The sequence below is a fragment of the Pyrgilauda ruficollis genome, unplaced genomic scaffold, assembly GCF_017590135.1.
Source record: "Pyrgilauda ruficollis isolate IOZ18807 unplaced genomic scaffold, ASM1759013v1 scaffold61, whole genome shotgun sequence".
NCBI classification, from domain to species: Eukaryota; Metazoa; Chordata; class Aves; order Passeriformes; family Passeridae; genus Pyrgilauda; species Pyrgilauda ruficollis.
This window is the reverse complement of record NW_024527822.1, coordinates 3,783,437-3,808,669: the sequence shown is the minus strand read 5'-3', so window position 1 is coordinate 3,808,669 and position 25,233 is coordinate 3,783,437. Positions and strand designations below refer to the sequence as shown.

The 25,233-nt window shown below is 40.9% G+C and overlaps 1 protein-coding gene across 2 annotated transcripts in view; it reads right to left on the bottom strand.

Moving 5' to 3' along the window:
• Nucleotides 1-5,329: 5,329 nt before the first annotated feature.
• The window catches only part of ELAPOR2 (endosome-lysosome associated apoptosis and autophagy regulator family member 2), a 92,632-nt gene continuing 72,728 nt past the window's right edge, over nucleotides 5,330-25,233 (bottom strand). For both annotated transcript variants that reach the window (XM_041483733.1, XM_041483732.1), the window contains exons 10-22: nucleotides 24,554-24,682; nucleotides 23,527-23,617; nucleotides 22,503-22,605; nucleotides 21,593-21,730; nucleotides 21,055-21,318; nucleotides 19,511-19,684; nucleotides 17,867-18,056; nucleotides 14,397-14,493; nucleotides 13,168-13,269; nucleotides 10,736-10,862; nucleotides 9,795-9,973; nucleotides 8,959-9,124; nucleotides 5,330-6,367 (exon numbers count right to left, since the gene is read on the bottom strand). In XM_041483733.1, coding sequence (XP_041339667.1) covers nucleotides 6,308-6,367; nucleotides 8,959-9,124; nucleotides 9,795-9,973; nucleotides 10,736-10,862; nucleotides 13,168-13,269; nucleotides 14,397-14,493; nucleotides 17,867-18,056; nucleotides 19,511-19,684; nucleotides 21,055-21,318; nucleotides 21,593-21,730; nucleotides 22,503-22,605; nucleotides 23,527-23,617; nucleotides 24,554-24,682 — 1,820 coding nt within the window. In that variant the 3' untranslated portion in view covers nucleotides 5,330-6,307. The remainder of the gene's footprint in view (nucleotides 6,368-8,958; nucleotides 9,125-9,794; nucleotides 9,974-10,735; nucleotides 10,863-13,167; nucleotides 13,270-14,396; nucleotides 14,494-17,866; nucleotides 18,057-19,510; nucleotides 19,685-21,054; nucleotides 21,319-21,592; nucleotides 21,731-22,502; nucleotides 22,606-23,526; nucleotides 23,618-24,553; nucleotides 24,683-25,233) is intronic.

Here is a 25,233-nt window from a genome sequence, read left to right as displayed (position 1 = left end):
CTGAGAGTCTTCCTTTCCAATCCAGACCTCTTAAAGCACCTCAGGCTGGGCAGCTACCTTCATTTGACTTTGGTGTGCTCTTTTGCAGACTAAGAGGCTGGTCACATGTGACAAAAAGTCAGAATATCTGACCACAATTCTGACATCTCATCTTTATGGAGCTCTTAAAAATGTCCAGGCCAATGAGAGTTTCTTCTCAATTTTTATGGAAAGCCACAATCAGGGTCAAATGCACCTCATCTAACACTCACTGTTTACAAGAACTAAGTAAATGGCTACATCTGAGATTGCCAGCCCCTCTCCCTTTGTACTCAGTGGAAGGAAGTAGGCATAATTCCCCTGGTTTCTCTCGGGCAGACACTTCAGGCAGGGATGAAACTCTCCAAATAAAGGCGAGCAGAGCTTGCTCAGATCACACAGTTTGCACTGAAAATTAAGGCATTGTGTCAGATGAATTCCAGCCCCAGAATCAAAACTGACATTACTGAAGTTAATTTATAGCAGGTGAGGATCTCACTGTGCTGGACTTTTCATTCATTTTGATAGCACTATTAAGAAAATGACCCAGTGTCTGTGTCTGAACACCTGCTCTGAATACTTATTTGGCTTGAAAGCCACTTGCATGTGGGGTTTTCATGCAAAAAAACCCAACAACCAAAACATGCAGAGCTCTGGACCTCCATCCTTACTGAATGTTTCTGACATTCTTGTACTTTATTTGGTTTTGTCTTGAAACCCTTTCACTACTTTCCATTGGATGTCCACAGATGCAGATTGTTTGTTATTGCCTGACGAAGTAATCCAGTTTCAAAACACAGCAGGACAGAAAAGGAAAATGACAAAGCAGAGGCTTTTCACACCATACGGGCATAAAACCTTTTAAAAAAAGGGAATTTTAATTTTTTTTTTTCCTGTTGTCTCACATCACTATTTTAGTTTCTCTATTTATAACAGTTTATAGTTTTTGTACCCATTTACGTAAAACTTGAATTTAGAGTGCAAACCTTTTCCAGTATCTTTATTTTCCCATCATATTTAAAGATTTCAGCAATTCACCTCCCAAGCACCCTGACTGTGAGCCTTGAGAGTAATCACACTGCTCTGAGCCCTGCACACCAGGGAGTAAAATGCTGAAATCAGAAGAAGTGTTGTGAATGAGAGCAAGGCTTAACCCAGAATCTACAATACCTAACTGGAGGCCGAAGAAAACTTTAGTTTTTTACTCAGAAGTCATAAGTTCCAAGTACCTCAGCCCTCTGATAAAAATCACAATTGCAGAAAGGTTTGTGAAAAACTGATCACTTTTTATTTATTAGCAGAATAGAAAAATAAGACTCAAAAAGTTTACTGCAAGCCAATCTAAAATAAACAAGGTTTGAGGGATTTTTTTGTCTTTGTTCATGGGTTTGGGTGTGGTTTTTGGTGGTTTGGGTTTTCTAGAAGAGTTCTTTGGTTTTTAAATCTTCAATGAATTTTGAAAGCAAGGCCAAAGTCTACTGTGGAAAACAAAAATATTTTATTTTTTCTTCAAGCAATTGTTTTTCCTTAATTAAATGAACACAGATGGTTTCACTCATAGCCAGACCAATTTAAAAATGAATTGTCTTTTCAAATTGAAAAATCAAAAGCTATTTAAAATATAGAATGGAACAAATTCCAAAAATCTGAAAAAATATGTCCAAAATACCCTGACCACACCCAGAAATTGCACTGGTTAAGACTTCCACTGTACTCTTTCACCCAATTAGTACAATTAGAGTAAGGGAGACCAAACCCTTAACTCATCACCACATACAGTCTGATCTCCATGGTGCCATTGCCTATCACTAATGCCTGCAGTCTGCAAGACAAAGGGCAGAAGCTGTTCATCCAGAGCCACCTCAAAGCTTCTCAGCAACACAAGCACAGGCAAAACTCAGCTTTCTTACTGCAAGAAGAAAAGGCCAGGATCAGGCTGGGCTCATTCTGCAAGAGGAAAAGGACGGGGTAGCAAATACACATCATAAAACCCTGCTGTGGCTTTTAGGTGTTGTTACAGCAGCAGCCTCACAGTACACGGACCTTAGAGAATTCTTCCTGATGAGCTTCTACTCTACAGATCCAGAGAACAACCAGAACACAATGGCAGCCTATGATCACCTCTATTCTTGTGTCTCCCCTGTTCCTGCTGCATGAATTCAGTTTGGGCACATTCAGCCAGGTGACTGGGGATGTCACTGTACACTGTGACACACACTGCATATTCTAGATGAGCTGATTTCCTTTTATTTCTACTCCTCTCCCCTCACATCTTACCAAAGCAGCACAGTTCCCAAGTCTTCGACAAGAAATAAAAACAAGGGAATTCAGTGAATGGAGCAGACAAGGGGAAAGTCTGACAGAGAACACCACCAAAGATAAGCAGAACTTCACAAGAGTTCTCTTGAGGTTATCACTAAGAAGAGAAGGCTCTGGGGACACCTCATTGCAGCCTTCCATTGCCTAAGAGGGGCTTATAAAATAGCTATTTTTTATATGGGCAGACAGTAACAGAAGAAGAGTGAATGGTTTTAAACCAAAACACGGGATATTTAGATTACATGCTAGGAGAAAACACGCTGAGGGTGGTGAGGGACTGGAACATGCTTCCCAGAGAAGTTGTCAAATATTATCTAGAATAGCTATTTAAGTCCTCCCTGCTTCATGATATGGACCAACCAGCAGCATTCCTTGCTGAGGAGGAAATCCCCACTGGTGTGACAGCATGAATTGTAGCTGCTTCTACACTTACATTGAAGCATCTGTGCTGGTCACTGATGGAGAAGAGTCAACAACCACTGGCTCCTAAATGGTGACACCTGCTGCTCTCTGATTACAATTAAGTACCTTGATTTTACAGGTACTACTCACTCTGGAAGGACAAAACCTGCAAACTTTCCCCTCTACTATGAAAGAATCCCAGAACCTATTTTTCAAAAGCAAATAGTAAAATCCTTTCTTTGAACAAAGATTATAGATCATTGAAGCTACTCAGTGATTTCCCTCTGTGGCTCTAAGACATAGTTTTCCCAAACCTTAATCAATTGTATTCCATATTACAAACACCAACTAACACAATCAGAGCCAAGCCAGAACAGATTCTTTGTGCATTTCCCCCCTAGCAAGCACTGTCAAAGCTGAGAAAATGATGTTCTGCTAATTTGCCAATAATTTATACAGACACCACTAAAATGTGCTTCATCCTCAAAGAGATTCAGATGCTTGACTCCAGATTTCAAAGAAAAGCATGCAAATGCAGCAATAAAATGTATTCCATTTAATCAAGTGAACACATAACAGACTGATTCACATTATTTTATGGCATCAAATAACAGTTTTCTAATGTGATTCCATGTGGAAGAAAAGGGGGAGGTTGCTGTAAGTATATTTTGGCAGAGCACTAGAAGAGGGCACACATAGCTGACTTTTTAGTGAACAGTTAAAGGCTTCCAAAATTTGTCTCTTATGGGAAAATGGAAACTTTCCCTCTCTACTGCACCTTTAACAGAAAGAAATAAATAGCAGAAGTCAGCTCAAATATTTCAGTTTACGCTTGCTTAATTCTTGGAAAATGCAGTTTTCTTATTTTAAGGTAAATAAAGTCTATAGTATCGGTTGGCTTCCACTATGTTAGCACTGCACCAGATACACCATTAGACTGCCTGGGAGAATGTTCAACAACGTCATGATAAATCATTTGGAAGCAGAGCTGAGAAGAGTCATACAGCAAAGTCTGTGACAGCTGTCAAAAAATGCCACTCCATTTTATTTGGAAAATATAATGGAAAGAGAAGGGAACCCAATGAAACCTGTGCAGTATTCAGTCAAAATAAATATAGTTCATAAAAATTAAGGCATTTCTGCATTACAAGGACATAGGTCCAGTAATAAAAAAAGAAATGGTGTTCTGGAGCATGAACTGTAATTATGGCTGAGAAAACATATGGAGAGAGAAGGGGAAAAATTAAAGGAGATGAAGACAAATGCAATTTGATGGCAGTGAAAAGCTCTGCTCATTACTGATGACCACAGCGTTCAGGAAAGGTTGCAGTGCCACCAAACATCTCAAGTCCAAAATTTCAAATATATTTTTACTTTATTTTATGAATGTCCATCAGATAGATATCTTTGATGCTACAACACACTAGTTGAATAAAAATCAACAACATAAAACCCCTCATCATAAAAGATTCAAGAAGTGAAATCCCAAAGCCATAACCATTTACTCTTGTGAGCATATCATCTTTGACAATCATATATAAATGACATCATGACAACAAATACAATGTACAATAATAAGTGTGCAATGGTACAAAATATACAAAAAGGAATGTGTATTTAATATACATTCAACATTACCCCATAAAAACCTTTTTTGGGAAAGTGAAGTGCCTTTTCAAGACCAACAGAAAATGTACACCACTTCAGTTAAGATGCCTGAAGGATCTCCCATCAAAAGAGTAAAGTGTGTGTTCTTTGACTGGAACTATAAAATAACAGAGCTGAATTTTCCCTAATGAAAAAAAATCTAAACTTCATAAAATTTTTGTTCACATCTAGAGTATAATAAAAAATTTAGAGTGCAGAAAGTTCATTTTAATTTAAATTTTACTTAAAAGTGGGCCCTCTTTTATTGATAGACCTAGCTCAGTCATATAAAATCAAAAATCTATATTCCTTATAGTAAAAAGACTATTTCTGCCCATGTCTCTTTTCTTGTTTTGATGCATTCCACAATTCACATAAATTTGCTGTAATGGAAATATGAGTCTGACCAGAGGTCAATACAAGAATTGCAACTCATTTTCTCTGGCTCTGCACAAGTCTTGCATAATTTTACTCAAATATTTTTTGCCTAAGTTTCAGATTCCTTTGAGTTCGACCTCAGAGGGAATTTCAGGAAATTATTAATGTGGATATTATGAAGATCATATGCTTATAATGTGTCTGATTGAACAGAAAAGTCCACCCAGCCTCCAGTTTCCAAGGCACCACTTTGTGCCTTTCCTCCAGAGCTGCTGCTTGCACTGACACAGGATGCATTTAGATGCTGTGCAAGTACATAACCCATGCTCAGCTCTGCTGGACATCCATCCATCCATCCATCCATCCATCCATCCATCCATCCATCCATGCCTCCACCCCTTCATCCATCCATCCATCCCTTGATCCATCCCTCCATCCATCCATCCATCCATCCATCCATCCACCCATCCATCCACCCACCCATCCATCCCTCCACCCGTCCACCCCTCCACCTCTCCATCCATCATCCATCCACCCATCCCTCCACCCACCCATCCATCCCCCTTCCTTGTGTGGGCCCAGGACTAAAGGAGGCTGGGTACAAGCCTCCCAACTGACAGAGCTGATCCCTGATTCCCAAAAGTAGAGATTTTTGCTGTACCTCCAAAATTCACGCTTTGCTGGTTCCCAGCCCTGGGAAAAGTGACATTTACACAGCCCAAGGGAGAACATTGAATCTGCCAAAGACCTCTCTTGAAAGGACAAGCTTCCACAGAGAGGGTCAAGTGCATCTTGCACTGTAGGTACCACTTTACATCTCTTTATAGAGTTTGAACCTGCTACTGCCTACAAACTCATGGACCCAGGCCTACAATTCACACAACAGCTGTTACCAAGTTTAAATTCAATAGCGCTAGGTTTTACTCCAACCCTGATGGCTATGACTTAGGCACCAGATTGGGTTCAATTTGCAGGTGCAACACAATTCCTCTTGCATCAGAGGTCAACACAGACCATCCAGACCTTCAAAGCATTAAAATCAAAAGTATTTTCCAAAGTTCAAAACTCAGCCAAGGCTCATTCTGAGTACCATTCACAATCTTGATTTCAAGACTCACAGTTATGCCAGTAAACAACAACACACAAACTTTGCAGGAGGTTACAGGCCTCTCTGAAAATAATTTCTTAGGAATATGCACAGGAATGAGAAGGAAACAAAAGGTACCTATAAATCATATGGCATGCCTGAGTGTTTCCCAGGTGAATGCAAAAAATTCATGTTATTTGCAGTATGTATATCTCTTCCTGAGTTGAATTTCATTCCCAGTATGGAATCCAAGAATCTGCTTTCTTTTTTTGGCAAGGTACTCAATCACATGGTAAGGCAATCCAATTTTCTGGTTTGCTTCCTGTCTTCTTTCTTCCTAAAAGGCCAAGCATTTCTCACCAAGATCACCACTATAATGTGTGCCAGAATATGTTTAAAATACAGTCCTGTAAAAATAGAAATTAGGTTTGTTCCTTTGAAGGCAGCATTAATTCTTCATATATTCTGGGATCTTGAAGATTTCAGCTGAACAGATTCAAAATTATCTTCCTTTTCCTGCAATGGAAAGACAGGTTCCCATCAACTGGATTTCCTCAAAATCTCTCCAGCAGTCAGCAATATCACTTCTTCTCTCAATATCCTTTGCCAAAAACTACACTTTATTTTTACTACGGTAATTAAGTGCACAGTTTGACTCTTTAATATTTAATAACATTACTAATTCTGTAAAAATTTGCAAAACCAATAAAATTATGCTATAGCTATTGTTCATGGTACTTATTTTAGAGGGTACAGGGAAAGTCTGCATTTCATATTCACAGAATAGGACAGGTAGTCTGAGCTGGGGAATTGCAAGGTAATCATCTCTATGGTTATTATCACTTATTAATGTGTTTCCTGCCATATATGAAATTCACAGCATGTGAGTGTGAACACCACTGCCTTGCTCCTGAATTCCAATCTCAACAACTCCTCTGGGAGACCCACAAGACAAAATATCAGTTTCCATCTTAAAAATCAGGGTTAGAGAGTTGAGTTTTCTCTCTGTTTTCATTTGCTGGGTGACAGCCTTGGCCACTTGGCCAGCAGGCATCAGGGTGAGTGAGAAATGTGGTTATACCCACCCAAATAGTCTGCAGACTGTCCTGAACTACCTTCATAATCTGATTTTTAAAGCCCTCTCACACAGATCAGGACAGCCTGGTGCAGACATGAGAAAGAAGGGGAGAAATTGTCCTGTGCTACTCTAATGAAAAATATCTGTTCTGAAGAGCCTGGTATTGTCGTGCTGGAGACAACAGACGCAACCAGAACAGCCCCCAATCTGAAACAGGTTTGTAATTATTTGGCTTATATCTTCTCATTAAAAATAAGCCATCCCTGTCTATATTACAGGCCTAGCCCTCAATCCCCTGGGTACTCAAACCCACTGATATCTTTGTGACATGCTGGCAGAAATGCCATAGCCTCAAGCTTGAACATATAGTTAGGATACTGCAGATTTCTTTCTCTCTCATTTTACATTTCTCCTTTTTCTCCCATGTTTTCCTCCATATAATTTTTTCTGTATTTTACATGCATATGTAGCAGGGCATGAATTTCTTCATCTTTTGCATAAATGAAAAGCAATGTCTATAACATTTGTTTTCGATAAATATATATTAAATTTCAGTTATCTGCAGGGGTACAGGACACAGAGCTGAGAAAGCTAATGAGGTACTGGAAGTTGAATTTGCCAGCTATTGTTATCTAGCAGTAAAAAAAGGAACAAGCTCAGAAATATCTGACAAGCTTGTTGAAAAAGGAGGGAACACTCAGGAGGCCTGATACAGTGGATATAAGAAAATTTAAAAACTCCAAGTAGGCATTCAAGCTGTCTGAATACTGTAGTACTAAAGCTTAATTATATTTTTGCAACATCACCAGAAAATTTTATGTAATTTGATTTTATTTACATCTTCAATATTCTCAATATTGAATTAAGAATTAATATTGAATTTCTGCCCCCTTCCACAAGGAAAAATATTGATTTTGCAGGATAAATAGTCAGGCTGGGGTCAAGGGAAAGTTCTGCACATTATCTGTGCAATGGTAACTTCTCCTAGGAGGGATATCTGAGGAGCAGGAAGTGTGGCAAGAGGACACCAGTCAAACAAAAAAATTAAAAGAATGCAGAGAAGAGAATAATAATGGAAAAGAAAGGCAGACACAAGCTTTAATTATATTGCACTCAATCACAGAAAGAAAAAAAAAAGGGATACAAGGAAAAAGAAATCTCAAAATTCAACATTCTGAGATATTATTCGGACAATAAATTGGAATACAATGTTTTAAAATTAATTTTTTTTATGATCTTTTAAGAGGCTTTCTAAGAAACAAAACGGTTTGAAAGGGAAAATATCATTTGACTTTATCCTGATCATTACAGATGCCCCCACTGGAATCCCTTAAAGACAACACTACCCTTTCCACAGCACAGATTCCAAGCATTTGGAAGACAGGCCAAAGAGCTTTTGGGATCAACCATGATGGCTCTCTGTGGCTCCTCTCAGAAATGTTCAAAGGACACCAAAGACATTGGTGCTGTCAGTTCAGACATGCAACAATCCACATCACATCTACTGCGGAAAAAAATGCTTTTTTGGTGTTGCTTCCCACTGAAATGGAAGAGGCTGCTGTGTTGGGCAACAGGATGAAGCTGATGCTTCCTCTTCAACTGAATCCTACTCAAAATTGTGGCTCTCCAGTCAGCCACGAAGCCAGCCCAGCAAGCAGCTGGCTGGTGGCTGTGCTGCCAGTGTTAATTTTTTGTATCTCTAATAGCTGTGTTTGCCCCAGCAATGGATGTGCCTGGGAGGATTCCAGGTAAAAAGGTTCTCTCTGCCATTATTTGTTTTTTTCTGGTGTCATCCATGCAATAAAAAATTCTACTGAAATCTCTCTGTGGAGGAAAGAGCATTTACCCAAAAACCCTACAACATTTCTTAATTTTATGCAGACTGTGGATTTCAGCAGATCACTATGGACTGGATGGGGTGTGCATGGGAGGCTGCACTGCTGTGAAATTAGCATCAAAGACTTATCACATCCAGTAATTAAAAAAGGTAATAATTATTTTTGTATTAATATTGGTAATTACTACTCACCTTTGTTGCCAAGGATTTGAGCTTCCCCAGCAGTGACTGCTTATTTGAATATACTATTTCTTCTTCATTATCTTCTCCTTCCATTATAGCACAGCTGTCAGCAGCTGGCAGTTCACACTCTTTTGAGTTCGTTGTCATCACTAATTTGGAATATTTATACTCCAGCCTGAAGATATAAAGCCACACAGGAATAGATTTTTTTTTCTCAAATGTCCCATACTCAGGGGTTTTGTCATTTAGATTACCTGCAGTCCTCCCACATAGTTACTTCTGAGGTAGTGGAAATTAGATACTTTTCAATCATTAAAAATATGTAACCAAAATAGTATTTACAATACACTGAGCTCTTGCTCTCCACTTAGTCCTCCATCCTTATAAAAGAACTATGTTTTCCCACAAGACCAAGGGAAGGTCAAGAGTGCTTCCTGCATGAAGAAGTTCTGGTTGGGGCAACAACCAAAACAGAACTAAGAAATATGGTCAAGAACCTAAATTTTTACCAAGCTGAAAGGGACTAATTAGACTAAAGGTACCCTTTTGGTCTTCAGAGGGTAAGAAAGCCATGTTGCTTCAGAAACTAATGCCAACTTCAAACTCTCAAGGGTTAAAAAGCTAGTTCCTGTTTGGAAATTTTGCCATTGCAATTACTGTGGATGTTCTACACTTTCCTCACTGCAATTTTTTATAGCCACTGTTGACAGAAGAAACATCAAATTGGTGTATGAATGGATTGATCCCACAAGATACTGCTCATCAGGAGTGTCATAAATGCAGGAAAAGTAACTCCATGCGGCTTTTAGCTAACTTTTATATAGAACACAATTTGCAGTACTTACTTCTGGTTCTTCTTCCAAAAGTAGCAAGTCAAGGCTATGAGCAGAACAGCTGTGAAAGCACCAACACCAGCTCCAACTTTAAGCCAAAAATCCACTGTTTCACAGGTGCTGGTCCTTTTTTCTGGCAAGGGAACTCCTTTAATACAATGCTTTGGCTCATTCCATACATATAAGGTTTCCTTTCAAACAGAAAACAACAAAAAGTGAGCTGCTTGTAGGAAAAGAGGGAACTATTTAGACTTACAGGAAACAAGCTGTTCTGAGGTAGAAAGGTCAGATAACTTTTCAGTGAAAGCAAACCAAAACACATCCTTCAGGCTTTCAGACTTCAGGTTTTCAGTTATATTGTCTAATCAGTCATCCCCTTGCTTGTGCCTGCAGGTTCAGGCATGGCAAAAGGATTTCTTCCCCTGTATAGGCCTCCACATGACACAATATGGGCTGGACAGCTATTGGGAATAAGTTGTGGAGTACAGAGCTGTTGATCAACAGGAGAGTTTGAACCTGTGGAAGGACTTCCTAATATTTGACTAGAGAATGCAGCAGCAAAAACATTGCAAGCAAGTAGGATGAATTTATGAACTGACATTTGGAAACCTTTCCTAGTCTTGCCCTGATGTTTATGGCTATAAACTGAAGTCTTTTGGGCACTTCACCCTTCAGAAATAACTGTCCTGCAAGTCTGAATGCATTCAGAGTTCACATCCTTACTCACACAGCTGGTCAGCACAAACCAGCTCTCTTGCAGGAACCACGCTGCCATTGACACAAACATTCCTGAGTCTCAACACAGCTCCTCCCTCAGCTTGCATCCCAGCCAGCTCAGAGCCTGGGCTGAGATCTTCCAACCCACTCACAGATCAATTTGCACACCAAATCTCTCCAAGTGTCCAAGTTATACCCAAATCAGCCCATTTGACTTCAAGACATGGGTCCTGTACCTGAAATCCTTTTTTGCAAGCTCCCTCAATCTCATGGTAGTCTTGCTCTGTGCAGAGAGGACAAGCTTCTGCACTTTCCCATAGGAAGTAGAAAGTGCATCCATCACAGGTGCCTGCAGGGCAGGAGCTACAAGGAGAGCAGAGCTCAGTTATCAGTCATGAAAGAAACACTCCGGGGTTTGCATCCTCATCCCCCTTCTGCAGCTGAAGACTGGGAATGGGAAGTATGAGAAATGGGTAAACATCCATCAAGTTAGCAGATGGAAGAATCTGGGGGAAGAATTTTTCCTGGTTTGTAAAGTGCTTTCTCAAGTGAAAACAGGTGTTGAGCTTTCAAAGATCTAAAAGGAGGGGAGAGGGAGAGGGAGAGGAGAGTGTTACTACACCAGTGTTTCACCAGCCCAGGCTAGCCCAGCACACACCTCCATCACTGTTCTCTTGCACAGGGTGGCTGTTCCACCTGAATGCTGCTATCTGGTTCCTGCCACTGTTCTAATGATGTCTGGGTGATTTAGTCCATATGGAATGGACTTGTCCTGTCATGGTTAATTACTAGAAGGATGTTCACCGGTTAATGAAGAGATAACAGGTTCTCTTACTCCAAGAAAAACTAATGACCTATTTTGTATTCAGCCTGCAGAAGGAAGTTGTACTGGCTGTGGCAGGACAGTCACGTAGATTTTGTTACTGACAATCACATCAGGTCTAACAGCAGCAATGGCCAAAAGCCAAGCAAGAAGTTCGGTCATGTAAGTATGAAATACATTCATGCAGAAAAAAACAGATTTAAAGTTGTGTTGTTCTATATCATCTGGAAACCTGATATCCTGATCTGAAGCACTGAAAAATCCCCAGTCCTAAAAGCCCATTCTGGCTTATCCAGATTTAAATACCTGACAATAGGTACATTCCTTTGTGAATTATGGAGCATTTTTCCAACCTACATGGCAAGAGCACTGACAGACCTTTCTCCTCAACTGCTTTCATCTTGTACTGTAGATTCATGTGATACTAAACACCATGCCTGGGGGATCAAGGAGTTACATTATTTGACATATTTCTGATACCTCACTGCGTGAAAACAGCTGACTGCTGAGCTAATCAAAGGGGATAGGAAAGGAGGAGCCAACATGGACTGAGATAGGATACACATGTCAGCTGTGTGCCATTTCTGCCTGTGCTCACACTTTCAAAAGCAAGGTAGGCTGCTCCTCCCTCACAACTGGTGCTTTTCCACAGTTCCCATCATGTTTATCCTGTGGCACTGGAAGAACAACTGAAGAATTTTCATGCAGAAGCTGATAGTGGCTTACAGCCCGGCATAATTTGTAGTAGGACAGGTCCCTCAGAAACTGGGGTAGGCATCTCCAAAGGTGTTCAAATACCAATCATTCATCCATCACCTGTGAAGTAGACTCTACTTGGCCTTCTTTCAGGCAAGCACAGTTTGTGTGTCCCGAGAGGGACAGGGACCAAAGGCTCCCACACTTCTCACTCTGCTCACTTTTGGGAAGAGGACTCAGCTTTTGGGAAGGAGGATGAGTGAGAGCTAACAGCAGATTTGTAGTGTACAAAACATCCAGACAGACTAAAATGGGCCTTTATAACCAAAGAGGAGGGTTATCAGAGTTGAAGGAAGCTTCTGAATAATCTCAGCAGATTTGTAGTAACATCCAGACAGATTAAAATGGGCCTTGATAACCAAAGAGGAGGGTTATCAGAGTTGAAGGAAGCTTCTGAATAATCACAGTGTGTTGCTAAAGTGTAATAAAATTGAGTATTTTACTGTTTTTTTCTCTGCAGTTTTTTTAATCATGCTTATGACTTAAGTTATGTTTATGCAGGCATAAACAGGATTTTGGAAGAAAGAAGCTTTTTGAAGTCCCTCAAATCAGACTGAAGGGAAAAAAAGTCAGGCAAATTAAACACAACTGGTACAAGACAGCCAGGATACAGCGATGAAACACATAAATAAATATATTCCAAACATAAAATAGACAATCAGAGCTCACATCAGCATTGCAATAGCAGATTTCAAAGTTCCTAGAATAGGTTAGCCTTTTCAAAAAAAACAATTTTCACTAGCCAGTGCTGTAGATCAAGAAAGAAAATCTACCTCTCAAAGCCTCAACTAGGCAGTTTAATCAGAAGGCCAAAGATTAAAATAAGGAACTGAAATAAAGGAAAAGTGAAGACAAGCAAACATCACTGCACTTTCTTTTGCATTTAAGCTCAGAACAACATGCCACACAGCCTAAGCACAGACGAGTTGGTCTGCTGGAAGCTGATGGACACCTAGGAAAAACAAGTGACTGATGAGGGAGAGAGCACTCCTCATTGCTATTGTAATATAAAATTACTAATGAGTTTTGTAAGGATTACCTGAGGAGCAAAGGTTTTTTGGTACTAGTAGGACACAAAGACTGAAATACCTGGGCACAGAAAGCTCTCCTTGGTCTGGTTTGTTGGGGTTGCATCTCATTGTCACAACAGTTGCGCGGCCATTCTCACAGGAGGTTGTCACTGTTGAAGACCTAATGTCAAACAAGAGGAGAAAAACAACATATTTCCACTACATTAAATGGATATCACTGGTTCATAGGTCTGTAAACACTCATGCAGCTGCAATACTAACAAAATATCCTTTATCACAATGCTTTTGACTTTTCCAGGTGGGGGGAAAAAAAAAAAAAGAAAGGCAACAGAATCAGGGTAGGCCTCACCAATTCATTTAAATCTCCAAGTGCTCTGAGATGCTACTCAGGGAACTGCTCTGGTTTCCTAGCTAGTTTGGAATCTGCTGCATCAAGAAGTGAACTTTCCCACAAAACAGAATAGAATGATTGAAAAGGAGAATAACAGGTGCTGTGGTTGGTGTGTTACTCTGCTGGAGAGACTCTGATGGCTCAGTCCCAGCCTAGCAACCTGAGAACCAAACTGTCCTGAAATAGCACAGGGCAAAGGGGATTGAAAAAAAATCTTATTCCAGCATGATAGGCATTGTAAGCCAAGTTCATAATATGCTCAAAGTAGGGTCTCTGGTGTAGGGCTCAGTTTGCAGAATCAGACACACAATTTAAGTATTCACATAAGCATAAGGTGCTGATATCCAAAGTCCTGTATTCAATTAAGTCCCAGCTTATAAACACAGCTGACATGAAAACCAGCATGTAGACATCTGAACTGAGCTATCTTTGAGCTACTTCCTCCCCAGACTGAGGCATTCTTTCTATGGAGAAGAGTGAAGAATGGGAAAAGCATATTAGCAACTGTGCATGTTGAAACAATTACTTTTAATCTTGATTAGTCCTTTTTTGTAGCTTCAAAGTAAACACAAATGAAAGAAAATATGCAACCAGAAGTGGACATTTCAAAGTCATATATGAGAAAATATGGAAAGTACCAGGACATTGAAAGTGGCATCTGGATGAATCAAAGCTCTGGGATCACTTGCTATGGATCAAGCCTAATTTAGATTTGAGTTAAGAGTGTTTGCTGATTTCATATGATGATCTTCAACATGTCAATCAATATTAGGCAGGTACTGATTAAAGTGGCAAAGATTAAAGGTGGGTTATAGATCCCCACCCCCACCCAGTTTTACTTTCCTCTAAACAAATGAAGACACCTGACATAGCAATAAGCAGCACTTTTTACCTACTTGTAAAAGAAATGCATGTCTGGTATTTTGCTTGGAGAGGGAGGAAACACATCTGCCTTGATGCTGATATTTTCCAGCACTGTTTCAACAGTAGCTCCTAAAATTTAAGAAATCAAAAAAAAATTTTAAAAAATTTTAAAAAAGAAGGTATTTATTAATGGATTTTTGAGGGATCCACGTGTAATATTTTCTCAGTCAGAAAGGTGTGGATCTCACTTAATAGCATTTAATGGCATTGCTGTACATTACACAAAACTTTTTCTAAGTAAACTTTGCAGATATATATGTTTCTCATACAGTCTGATTTCCTCATGCAGACATAGCAAAATAAAAAGAAGTTAATAAAACACCTGTGTAAATAAATACTTATTACTCTTTTATATTAATTTAAAGCAGTCACTGGATATTAAGAAACATTAAATAATTTAGGCTGGAAAAGAACTGCTGAAGGTATCTGATGCAACCCAACAGAGCATATGCCTTGAGTGTACAACCCTCACACATCAAAACCATGTAATGACCTGAGCAATTTGCAGTACTTTGAGATATGAAATAACAAGAATCAGAAGGATTATGGAATCATAAGCAAGCCTTGATGGCACATTTTGGAACAAATGACAGTCTGGTGTATGAGCTACGTGGATTTTGGGCAAAAGCTGAAAAGGAAGAAAATACAAGTAATCAAAGTCTTAGAGATCCTTCCAACCCCATAAACCAAAGAAGACAGAAAATATTGGCACTCCACTGCAACATTTCAGAAGAGGGAGTTGTACAAAGCGGGCTGCATCCTTCCCAGGAGTTAAAAATTGACAGAACGAGAAGTGGTAGTGGTCAGAAACTGGTGAAAAGACTGAAGAAAAGAAGCTTTCCATTTTTTCTTGAAACAGTTCATAGAATCACAGACTCATAGAATGGTTTGGCTTAGGAGTGACCTTAAAGATCATCTTGTTCCAAACCCCCTGCCCTGGGCAGTGGCACCTTTCACTAGACCAGGCTGCTCAAAACCCTGTCCAATCTCTTCTTGAATGCTTCCAGGGATGGGGCAGCCACAGCTTCTCTGAGCAACCTGTGCCATTGTCTCACCACCCTCACAGGGAAGAATTTCTTCCTAATATCTAATCTAAACCTACTCTAAGTCTGAAGCCACTCCCCCTTGTTCTGTCACTGCATGCTCTTGTAAAAAATCCCTCTCCAGTTCTCTTGCAGACCCTTTAGGTACTCTAAGATGCTCTAAAATCTCCTTGAAGCCTTCTCTTCTCCAGGTTGAACAACCCCAGTTCTCTCAGCCTGTCACCCAGGAGGGGTGATCAGCCCTCTGACCATGTTTTGGCCTCCTCTGGACTCACTTCAGCAGGTCCACGTCCTCGCTATGTTAGGAAAGGCAAACTTCAACCATTTCAAAATTTAGCAACTGAGAGAATAAAAGGCACCAGAGGAGCTTGACATCTTTTTTTTTGCATTAGAAAAAAGTCAGGACTATCTCCTTATTTTTCAAGACAAGGACTGCTCTCATTCCTCTAGTGGCAGGAGACAATATTGTCATTTACTGGCATGAATGTTTGTGAACTAGAAACCCATACCTAAGAGTGACCTTTAACAGAGCTTTTGATGGCAGTGAATTATCAAAAGACTCATGGAGAGAGGCTATGGTAACCTGAATTACAATGTGTCTCTCACAATGAGATAAAATAATGGTAAAAAAAAGTGGGTTTCATTTCATGGACAGACGCACAATGAGAGAAAGTCAACACGAATTTATGGGGAACCTCTTTTGTTGAACAAATCTGATCTCATTCCTTGAGTGCTGATGAACTTGGTTGCTAAAGAAGGTTATGTAAATTTATCAAGTATTTCACTAATTACTAATTACCACATGAGGTTCTAATTAAAAAGTTAGCAGTGTACTATCAATTAAGTGCACACTCTGCATTAAAAACTATTTAGCTTAGTCATTATAAAATTATCTGGCCATGGGAGATTTTCATCAAACGTGGGATGTCTCCAGGCTTCTCTAGGCATCGATGTTGAAGTGTGGCAATGCAAGATTAACATCAGGGATCTGCAAGTAACTATAATCCATGTCAGTAAAGTGTAGATGAGACAAAGATTAAGAGGATTAAAAATAAAATACAGAGCAACTTGGTTCCTTCGTTCACCTAGCAAGATGGTCCCAAACAAACTCAGTATAAGATATATATATATAATATAATACAAGTGCAGCAGGAATTAAAGGCCAGTCTTAAGAAAGAGAGATTTTCCCATGGAAACTGTATCTTTGAAAAAACATCCAGAGTGGACATGAGATCCAAGAAGCCATCATGAAATCCCTTAAGTTTAGAGAAAGAAGGATGCAGGGATTCCAAATACAAAAGTGATTTTTATTGCCATTATAGAAATTAAATACTGGCATACTATTCCATTCCGTGCTTTCAAAAAAAATATAAAAAGTTACAGGTGTAGAATGAGCCTCAAAAGTTATTTAGGTGCTCAAAATAAATACATGATAGCAAGACAATTAGAAGTACTTGGTGTTAATTTATCAGAAGGGTGTAACAATTCCGGTATTTATTCAAGAAGGAAAACAATGGTGTGATCTGAAGACTAACAAAAAGAAAGAGCTGAAAACTGAAGTCAGGGATATTCAAATAGGATACAAGCCTGCTTTAAAAACAAACAGAGAAATGGTGTTTGACCAGTGGAAAAAAATACCAGTGACTGTGGCAAAGTTGTTATTTCTGGCAGTCTTAAAAGCCCAGGTTGAATGCTCTTCCAAAGATGTGCTTTTGTCAAACATAAGTTTCTGGGCTCAGTGCCAGGGAGAAAGTAGAAACACTCAGTGCCTGTAATGGATAGGTGAGCAGACCAAATGACTTCATTGTCTCATCTGGCCCCAGATTCTGGGAACTTGTGATCTGGACCAATGTAAAACTTAATGATGTGCACAGCCACGTGCTGCCCTAAGCCTCCTGATTCCTTGTCTAATTATGTCCCCACATCAATTTCTTCTTCTAAAATTGCCCAAGTGGGATCTTGGCACGGGCAGAAGCACTTGGACTAATGTGACTATCACAGTCATTGGTCTTGCCCTGAGTGAGGTGGGTACAGAACATAAAAGAAAACCAGTGCTTTTTAATTACACTCCAGACTTTTGTGCTGAAATGCTATGCACCATGAGACCCACCAGACCAAGCACAAGGAAGAGTGAATAACACAGAAACGGAAAACTAAACATGTGCACAGCCCTTACTTTTCCTCTCCAGCCATCAGCTGAACTGAAACATCAGCAAAACACAAAGGCATCTGTGCAGAGCTGCTTCACAGCCCAGGAACCATCTCAGACTGATTTGGGGCTGCCTCTTCACCCTTCCCTCAAAGAAATGCAGCTGCTGAGCCAGGAAGGATTTACTCTGCAGCCCTAAATACATGAGAGTACATTCACAACAGCAACAAGGAGAAGACAAACCACGTACCTAAGAACCTGTCAGCAAGGCTGTTGGACTGCAGAGCCAGGGCTGTTCGGAAGCCCTTGCTGTCTGATGGGATGATGGTGGACTGGCAGACAAAAGCTCCCACAAAATTGGAAAAATCTTCTGATTCTGCAACCATGTCCTTCAGAGTAACATCTGTGATGTTGTCAGTGCAAATTGCCATCTTCTTCCCCTGTGGACAATCAGGAAAAAAGGGAGAAGCTGTTGGTTGTTGATAAGGGGTGAAAAAGTTTGGGAAGAGAGAGATTGCAAACTTGCTGATTGCAAACTGGATGAGATTCATTACTTTACCTTATAACAAGTTGATGTCTCTATGTGTCTGTCATAAGAGGGACAAACCACAACAAACTGTGCCATTGTCAAAGCTCCCATTAAAGCCTTGTACAGACTCAGAAATACAATGTCACCTCTGGCAGGTGCCTTATCAGAAATCCGCACTGTGGAGCACTCTTCTTTGTTTATCTTGACAGCACAGTTTTTACTTGCAGAGCATAGTAAAATGGCTTGCAAAGGAAAACCCTATTTCCCATGCCTTTAACTGATACACTCTAGAATACCTCTTTATTTGGGATTTAATCCAGATAAAATATTTTCAAAGCACAAATCCATGAAATCCCTAAACAGATATACAGCCTTCAAGACTGCTTTAATGTCGTAAACATTAAAACACAGTGCTAGAATCAGAGCAACAGCAATGAAAGACAAATTACCAGACTCAGTTTTCCTAACAAAATGTCAAGCACTCACCACCTAATCATATGGTTGGTTGTGACCATTGTAGTAGTTGGGAAAGTGAAGACCAGATCCACAGAGGAGAGAAAATACCTACATTTGTGGATCTAGCTGTCAGCAGCTCTAATCCAGGTGGTACTTAAACACACAAAGAAGCCTAAAAGTATGCAAAATGCTGTAAAGAAATGTGACTACTCATTTGTCTTAACTCATGCAAATCCTTTGATACATGGCAAAAAGATTTCAGAACTTTACAGGGCTGAGCATGATTGCTAACTACACATGTTGGCTTTCATGGGACAATGCAAAACACTGGTACTGCTCTGAAAGTCAATTTATGTGTGTGACAACATGCTCTGCTTCAGTCCAAGCTCCAGACAGAGCCTGTTTAACTCACAAACTAAACAAATTTTTCTGCCACTGTCCGAGGCTGCAAAGTCAGCACTGGGCATCTTGGCCACTGGCAGACATGAGGGTGACCAGGGGCTCTGCATACAACATCTCCACTGAAGCAATGAGGGATACATATGGAAAGAAGTTGCCTGCTGAAAGACTCAAATTCTTCATTTGAGCTCCTGGGTGGCAGCACACAAAGGTCAGGGTCATGATGCAAGTGACTTAAAGGCACAGGAAAGAAAAAGCAGGGATGTGATTGGAATTTTCTTCTGAGTTTTATTTATGGCCTATAACACAGTATCTCTGCTCTGGAAAATCACTTGGCTGCTCAAAAGTCCTCTTGCACTGCAAAGCAAGATCCAAGGGGAAGTGTTTGCACAGTATTGGTAACAACTCAGCTGACAGGGAGTATTTGTCCTGTCTCAGTGTTACCCCAGAGCATCAACACAAGCAACAAATTGGTTCATCCTCCCAACCCTCAAACCCAGCTGAGCTCACCTCATTCCCACACAGGCTGATGTTAAAGAAGTGGAAGAACTTGGTCCCTCGGGAAGTGAAGCTAGGTCCACTCATCAACGAGCCCACCTGGCTGAGTTTGCTAAAATTGTAATTCAGGCTCTGGTTATCCTTGACATAGGACACCAGGCAATCACTGAAGCAGGCAGAGTGGTCCTGCAAGGCAGAGGAATCCATTAAAGAGCAGTTATGGAACAGCAGCAAACCATTCACCTTGGAGTTAAAGCATGGGTACAGACAGGACTGCTTCCCTTGTTAAGGATGAAGGGGAACTCTGTCCTACTCCTGTAACTGATCTTTCCCTTGGGATAATTCCCATTCCCATTTCAGTCCCTTGCAATCACATATCAGGACTAAAATGTTCCCTAAGCCTGGTTTTTTGTTGTCTGCTGCATTAGCCAAGAGAATGCAATTTCTTGCTTTCTTTTGTTCTGGGTAGTTTTAGGATCCCAATGTTCCAGCTTAAATCTCTGTAAACAGACCAAAACACATCCTTGGTTACACTTGCGTTTTGTAAAGGAAACACAAGAACAGCTCAAGAAACAAGGGCAGGACATGAACACAACAGAAGACAGGCAGAATACAAACTGGAGCTGTTTTTCCAGTACCTGTGCAGCTCCTTGAACATGATAAATATTTACTTATGCTTACAGTTTCAAGAGGAACTTGTTACAGGTTTCTAAAGGCCCAGAAACATCATCCAGCTGAGGAAGTCCCTGAGTTTAAAAGAGCAGGAATTGGGATAGCCTTGGTGGAAGTAACATAGCCACTTGCCCTGTTTGTACACTGTCCACAGTACAGCTTCTTGAAATGAACCTTTTTTTAAGATGAAGTTGTCACTTTTATCTGATTATTTACAAACAGAAATTAGACTAGTGACATCTTTGGTGGGCTTATCGGTTGTAGCCATACTCCAGTGCTCACAAGGCTCATGCCTGTAGGAAAGCACTAGAAGCAGCCCCCTGAGAGCTTCCAGCCCAACAAACGCTGTCTGCCCATCTCCCAGAAATGCTCAGTGAATTAACGTGCTGCACGTTAATTACCACCTGAATTAATGTGATTTCTGCTAGGCTGTTGGGGTCCACTCCAGCTAGCTATGGACCCTTGCCCACACAATAATTAATAGAAGAAGGTAAAAGATTGAGAAGTGCTCTTCTCCATGTGGGAAACGTTCTCCTTTACTCCAAGAAACACACCAGGTGGACAAACCCATGGGAGAAAGAGGGCGTTCCCTGGTGGCAGGGGACTTTTATACCCCGGGAATGGGGACAGAGAGAGAGGTCCACAGCCAATGGATACCAGTGAGGAGTGGCGAGGGGAGGGGTAACCCATGAGAGACCACAGGGCGGTACTGGGGTGGGTCAGGGAAAGGCCTTGTGGTGGGGAAAAGGGGTAACAAACCACATGATATAACATAAGCTATTCAGTGCAATATAAAGACTACTCTGTGCAAATTTCTAATCACCCAGTGCAAAGCAACAACTAATTAAACAATTTAGTGCAACACAACAGCTCAGGCTCGGTACCTTGGTGCTCTTGCTGCCAGGCCCGCATGGGATGCAGGCCTCCCTGCCGTACACCTGGTGGATGGACAGGAAGGTGTTGGCTGGACACTCCTTGCACTGGCTGCTCTCCTTCTCGATGTAGTGTCCTGGAGGACAGGGCACGCAGGATGAGCCCGACTGCTCGGAGCCCAGTGCACAGGCCCGGCAAGAAGAGGCCACTCCATCCACTGCGTTGGTCACCGTGATGGAGTAGATCTTGGCCATGTCATTGATGAACTGCCTGCTCTGGAACGAGAGCCAAGGAAACCACCCTGGTGTCACCACACTGTGGCACCGGGACACCACCCACATCTCTGTACTGATTTAGGGATCAGCTTATCCATGGCTCTGTCCTTTCTTATGGATGGTTTATGCACAGCTGCCTCCCAGGGCTGCTCTGTGGTGACAGCCACTCATCCCTTATGGGAAACCTGTGAGCTTCAACAGAGGGCTAGAGTTCTAGCAGAGAGTGTCCAAAGAAAGCTGTTTTGTAAAGCCCCACACATAAAGAAGTACTTACATCTTGGCCCTCGTTTATTCTCTGAAAGGCCCAGGTGAATGTGAAGGAAGCATTTTTGGAGATGATGTGAGTGTAGGATTGTCTTTCTTTACTTTTTTCCCATGATTCCACCACATTGGTATTTTTTCGATTAACATCCTACAAAATGCACATAATTTAAAAAAATAAAAAAAAAAGGAAAAACAAAAAAGTGTGGTCATACTACATTAAGCACTAATGTTTTATGGTCTAGAGATTACCATATAAAAAAGACTCCACAACTGCATTTAACATTTAATAAAGCAAATGTACTTATTTTGTTTTGCACAACTGACAAATTTTCAGACTGTTCTAAATTGCCACCAAATTTCCACTCAATTCTCTTTAAGTTAATAGCAGGTTCCTTTAAAGAGCCACTAAATACCAAAAAGAACCAGCCTCCCCTTTCAGTGGAAGGGGCAAGGGAGCCATTGCAGATCCATTTGTCTTCCTTAGCTAATGGACATTCAAACAAACATCTGTCTGCTGCTCTGCTGATCCTCCAGGTCACTGATAGGATCAAGTGTAACTGTCCTCTTCCCATCCCTCTGTCCCAGATCTTCATTTGTCACTCTAGATGCTAACTAAATGGCACAAGAGACACTGACAATTTCATCACTCCATTTAACAGGGGAAAAATTGGCTCCTTAGTATCCAGTGATTACTTTTAGAATAAGCAGATAGCCAGGAATGGTTCACAACTCACGTGTTGGAGGAATCTCACTAGGTCATTCATTAAATCCTTCCTGCAAGGGCACTGCAGATACTAAACTAATGCCATGCTTAATCATAATAAACAAAGTGCAACAAACTACACCTATGCAGAGGTGTTAACGTGACTTGTGGAATACCAGGCTCAGTCCCTAGTCATGGAGAAAGAGGTCTCACTTACTGCCATGAAGTACAGCACACAATCTGCTGAACAGATGGTCTCAAAAATAAAAGTAATCCGTCCGAGTTCTGACCCAGTTGCTCCCGTCACTGATGTTGGAGGTCTGTTTCACAGAGAGGGAACAAAATGTTTATACAGTGCTCTCCAGACAGGCAGCAGTCAATCCTTCAAATTCCTTTTTGTACAGTGAAGCCATCAAAGTCCTGTCACAGAAAACCTGTCCTTGCAGAATGGTGGGAGCCTCTGCACTGATTACCAGGTGCAGCAGGGTCATTTTTTAAGTGTCTGAGTTCTTCATTGTACACTTCCCTCCTTAAAATGAACACCCAAATGTGACCATATTGGTAGGGAGTCTTATTATTAAAACACACTACATACTTCAAATGATTTACACCACTGTAATTGCATCTACCTCAGCTGGAAAACAGCAGAGGGAGGGTGAGCTGCATCTTCCACACCTTGCTGGTCTCAACATTCAGCACCTGGTCTGAGCTAGGAGTCCAAGCTCTCTTTTTTGACAGAGACACAAGCACCTCAAGCAGGTATTTCAGCCTGTCTGAGTGTGCAGGAGTGGTGGCATTCCCATTCTTCTGCAGTGCCTGCATCTCCCCACTGGCTCCAAGGGAAGCACAGACTGTGGAGGCTGCCCGGAGCCACAGGACAAAGTAACTTGGGTTTCACTAAAATGCTTTTAGGGCAGGCTCCAGTATCCATCCCATGGAATGGTTACTGTGGAATCATTTAGAAACAGAAGGATGGCAATATCTTTTCTCAGTTTCCAGACAGCCAGCTGAAGCAAATACTGCTGAAGCAAATACTGCTAAAAACCAAGGTTCCACACTCTTGCCTGCCTCAATGGACAAACTGGCTACATGGGAATAAAATTCAAGATTCCTCTTGTCTCTTATTCATTGCATCATTCCACTCCAGAAAGGAAGACTCAGATCATCCCTGGGAGAGTGTGAAAGAGGTATAAGAGACAGAAATAACTGAGAAATAAATGAAAAAATATCCCATTCCTTACTTAAATCCTGGGATGTGCAGGCTCAAGATAAGATAGTCATTGTCAGAGCCTCCTGCCCCACTCTGGATGTGATCACCAGCCACCTCCCAACCTGCACAGGACAGAAAAAGGAAAAAGAATTCAATAAATGGCTGGCAAAAGAAATCTATGTTACCATAATTTTTAAACAATTCAGTATGTCACTGTATTTTAAAGACGCCTGATAGAAGAACACAGAACAATATCATGATGATTTGAATGAAGAATTTTAGCAATTGTATGAACCACTGATTTTACAGGCAATTTTCACCTTTCAAATCAGCAAAGCAATTGATATTCCCTGATCTGTGCTGTGCAGCTCAAGGGGCACAATCCATCCAATATCTTTCAGCTTTAAAACAGATGAATCTGAGTGTTAAATGTTAAGCACATACTTCAGTTCCCCTCTGCTCAACACACATAATTCAAAGCTTGAGTTACATCCGTCTGACAGGGTGGATCAGACTGAGGAAAATCTGTCAGAAAAGGCTGGAGAAGTCCCAAACAGAATCATTTTCATCAGTGAGATGTGACTGCTCTCTGCTGCAATTTTAGCACAGGTGCAGAGAGAAAGCTCCGAGCACTAAAGGGATAAAATTACAGACTGTAATTAAGTTTTCCAAAATAATTATGCATGACCTCAATGGGCACAGTTATCACAAAGCAAAAAATTAGATAAACTAGGGAGAAGACAAAACAATGCTTTTTTCAATGGGGATATGAATGCATCTATAAATGCATTAAAGCCAGTGTGGGATAGGTCTTTGCTGAGGGAACTTCACGTAGGCTGCAGCTCCTGCCCTCCTCTGGTATACAAGAGATTTTTTTATTCCTGTGTGATACTGTGACATCGCTTCCCACAGGAAACTTCAAGCCTGTGCAGCTAAAGGAAAGGCAAGAAACTGTGCTGGGAGTCATGCAGCCAAGAGCACACTCATTTTGATGGGTGCTCCATCACAACAGGGATCCATGCAGGAGGCAGGCACACAACACAGGGAGTTGGGCTCACCATTCATCCCATCACACTTCGAGTTGCCAACATTAAAGCAAGATGTCTTCATGTTTCCTGGCAGGATGTTCCACCACTTGTACTCAAAGCCAAGAGCTGGTTCGGTCCCAGCAGGGCAGGCTTTGCACTCTAAGGGTGAGAGGACAGAAAATGATATCACACAGCCAAGGCACACATCAAACAGTGCTTTGAAGGACATAGATAGCACTTTTTTACTCTCTGGTGAAAGTAATAAGCAAATAAAATAATTTATTTCTTTGCAGTTAAACAGTCAAAGACTTATCAGGACCAGGAGAGTGGAAGTGAGACCAGCATTTTGCAAATTGTAGATTATAACGTCATGTTAAGTAATCTGCAACTAGCCCCCCAAGTCACACTTACTTTTTAATAGATTCAGCTGAAAGTTTGATAAACAAGAGTTCCCACAAAATGCTGTAGGGGACCATTGGGCCAATGCATCTCAGAATCAACAAGCCAGAGTTTAGGCTAGAAAATATTGGCAGGGTATTCATCTGACTGGGCTTAAAATTAGTTTTTTGCAGGAAAGAATTTGGCATGGATAGGAGAGTGATTGAGGAGAAATTGCTGACTGGAAAAGTTCTGATTCCCCCTCACAATCTCTTAAAATAATTCTCAGTATGTTTATATCAGCCAAGAAATGCATCCAGAACACAGCAGGT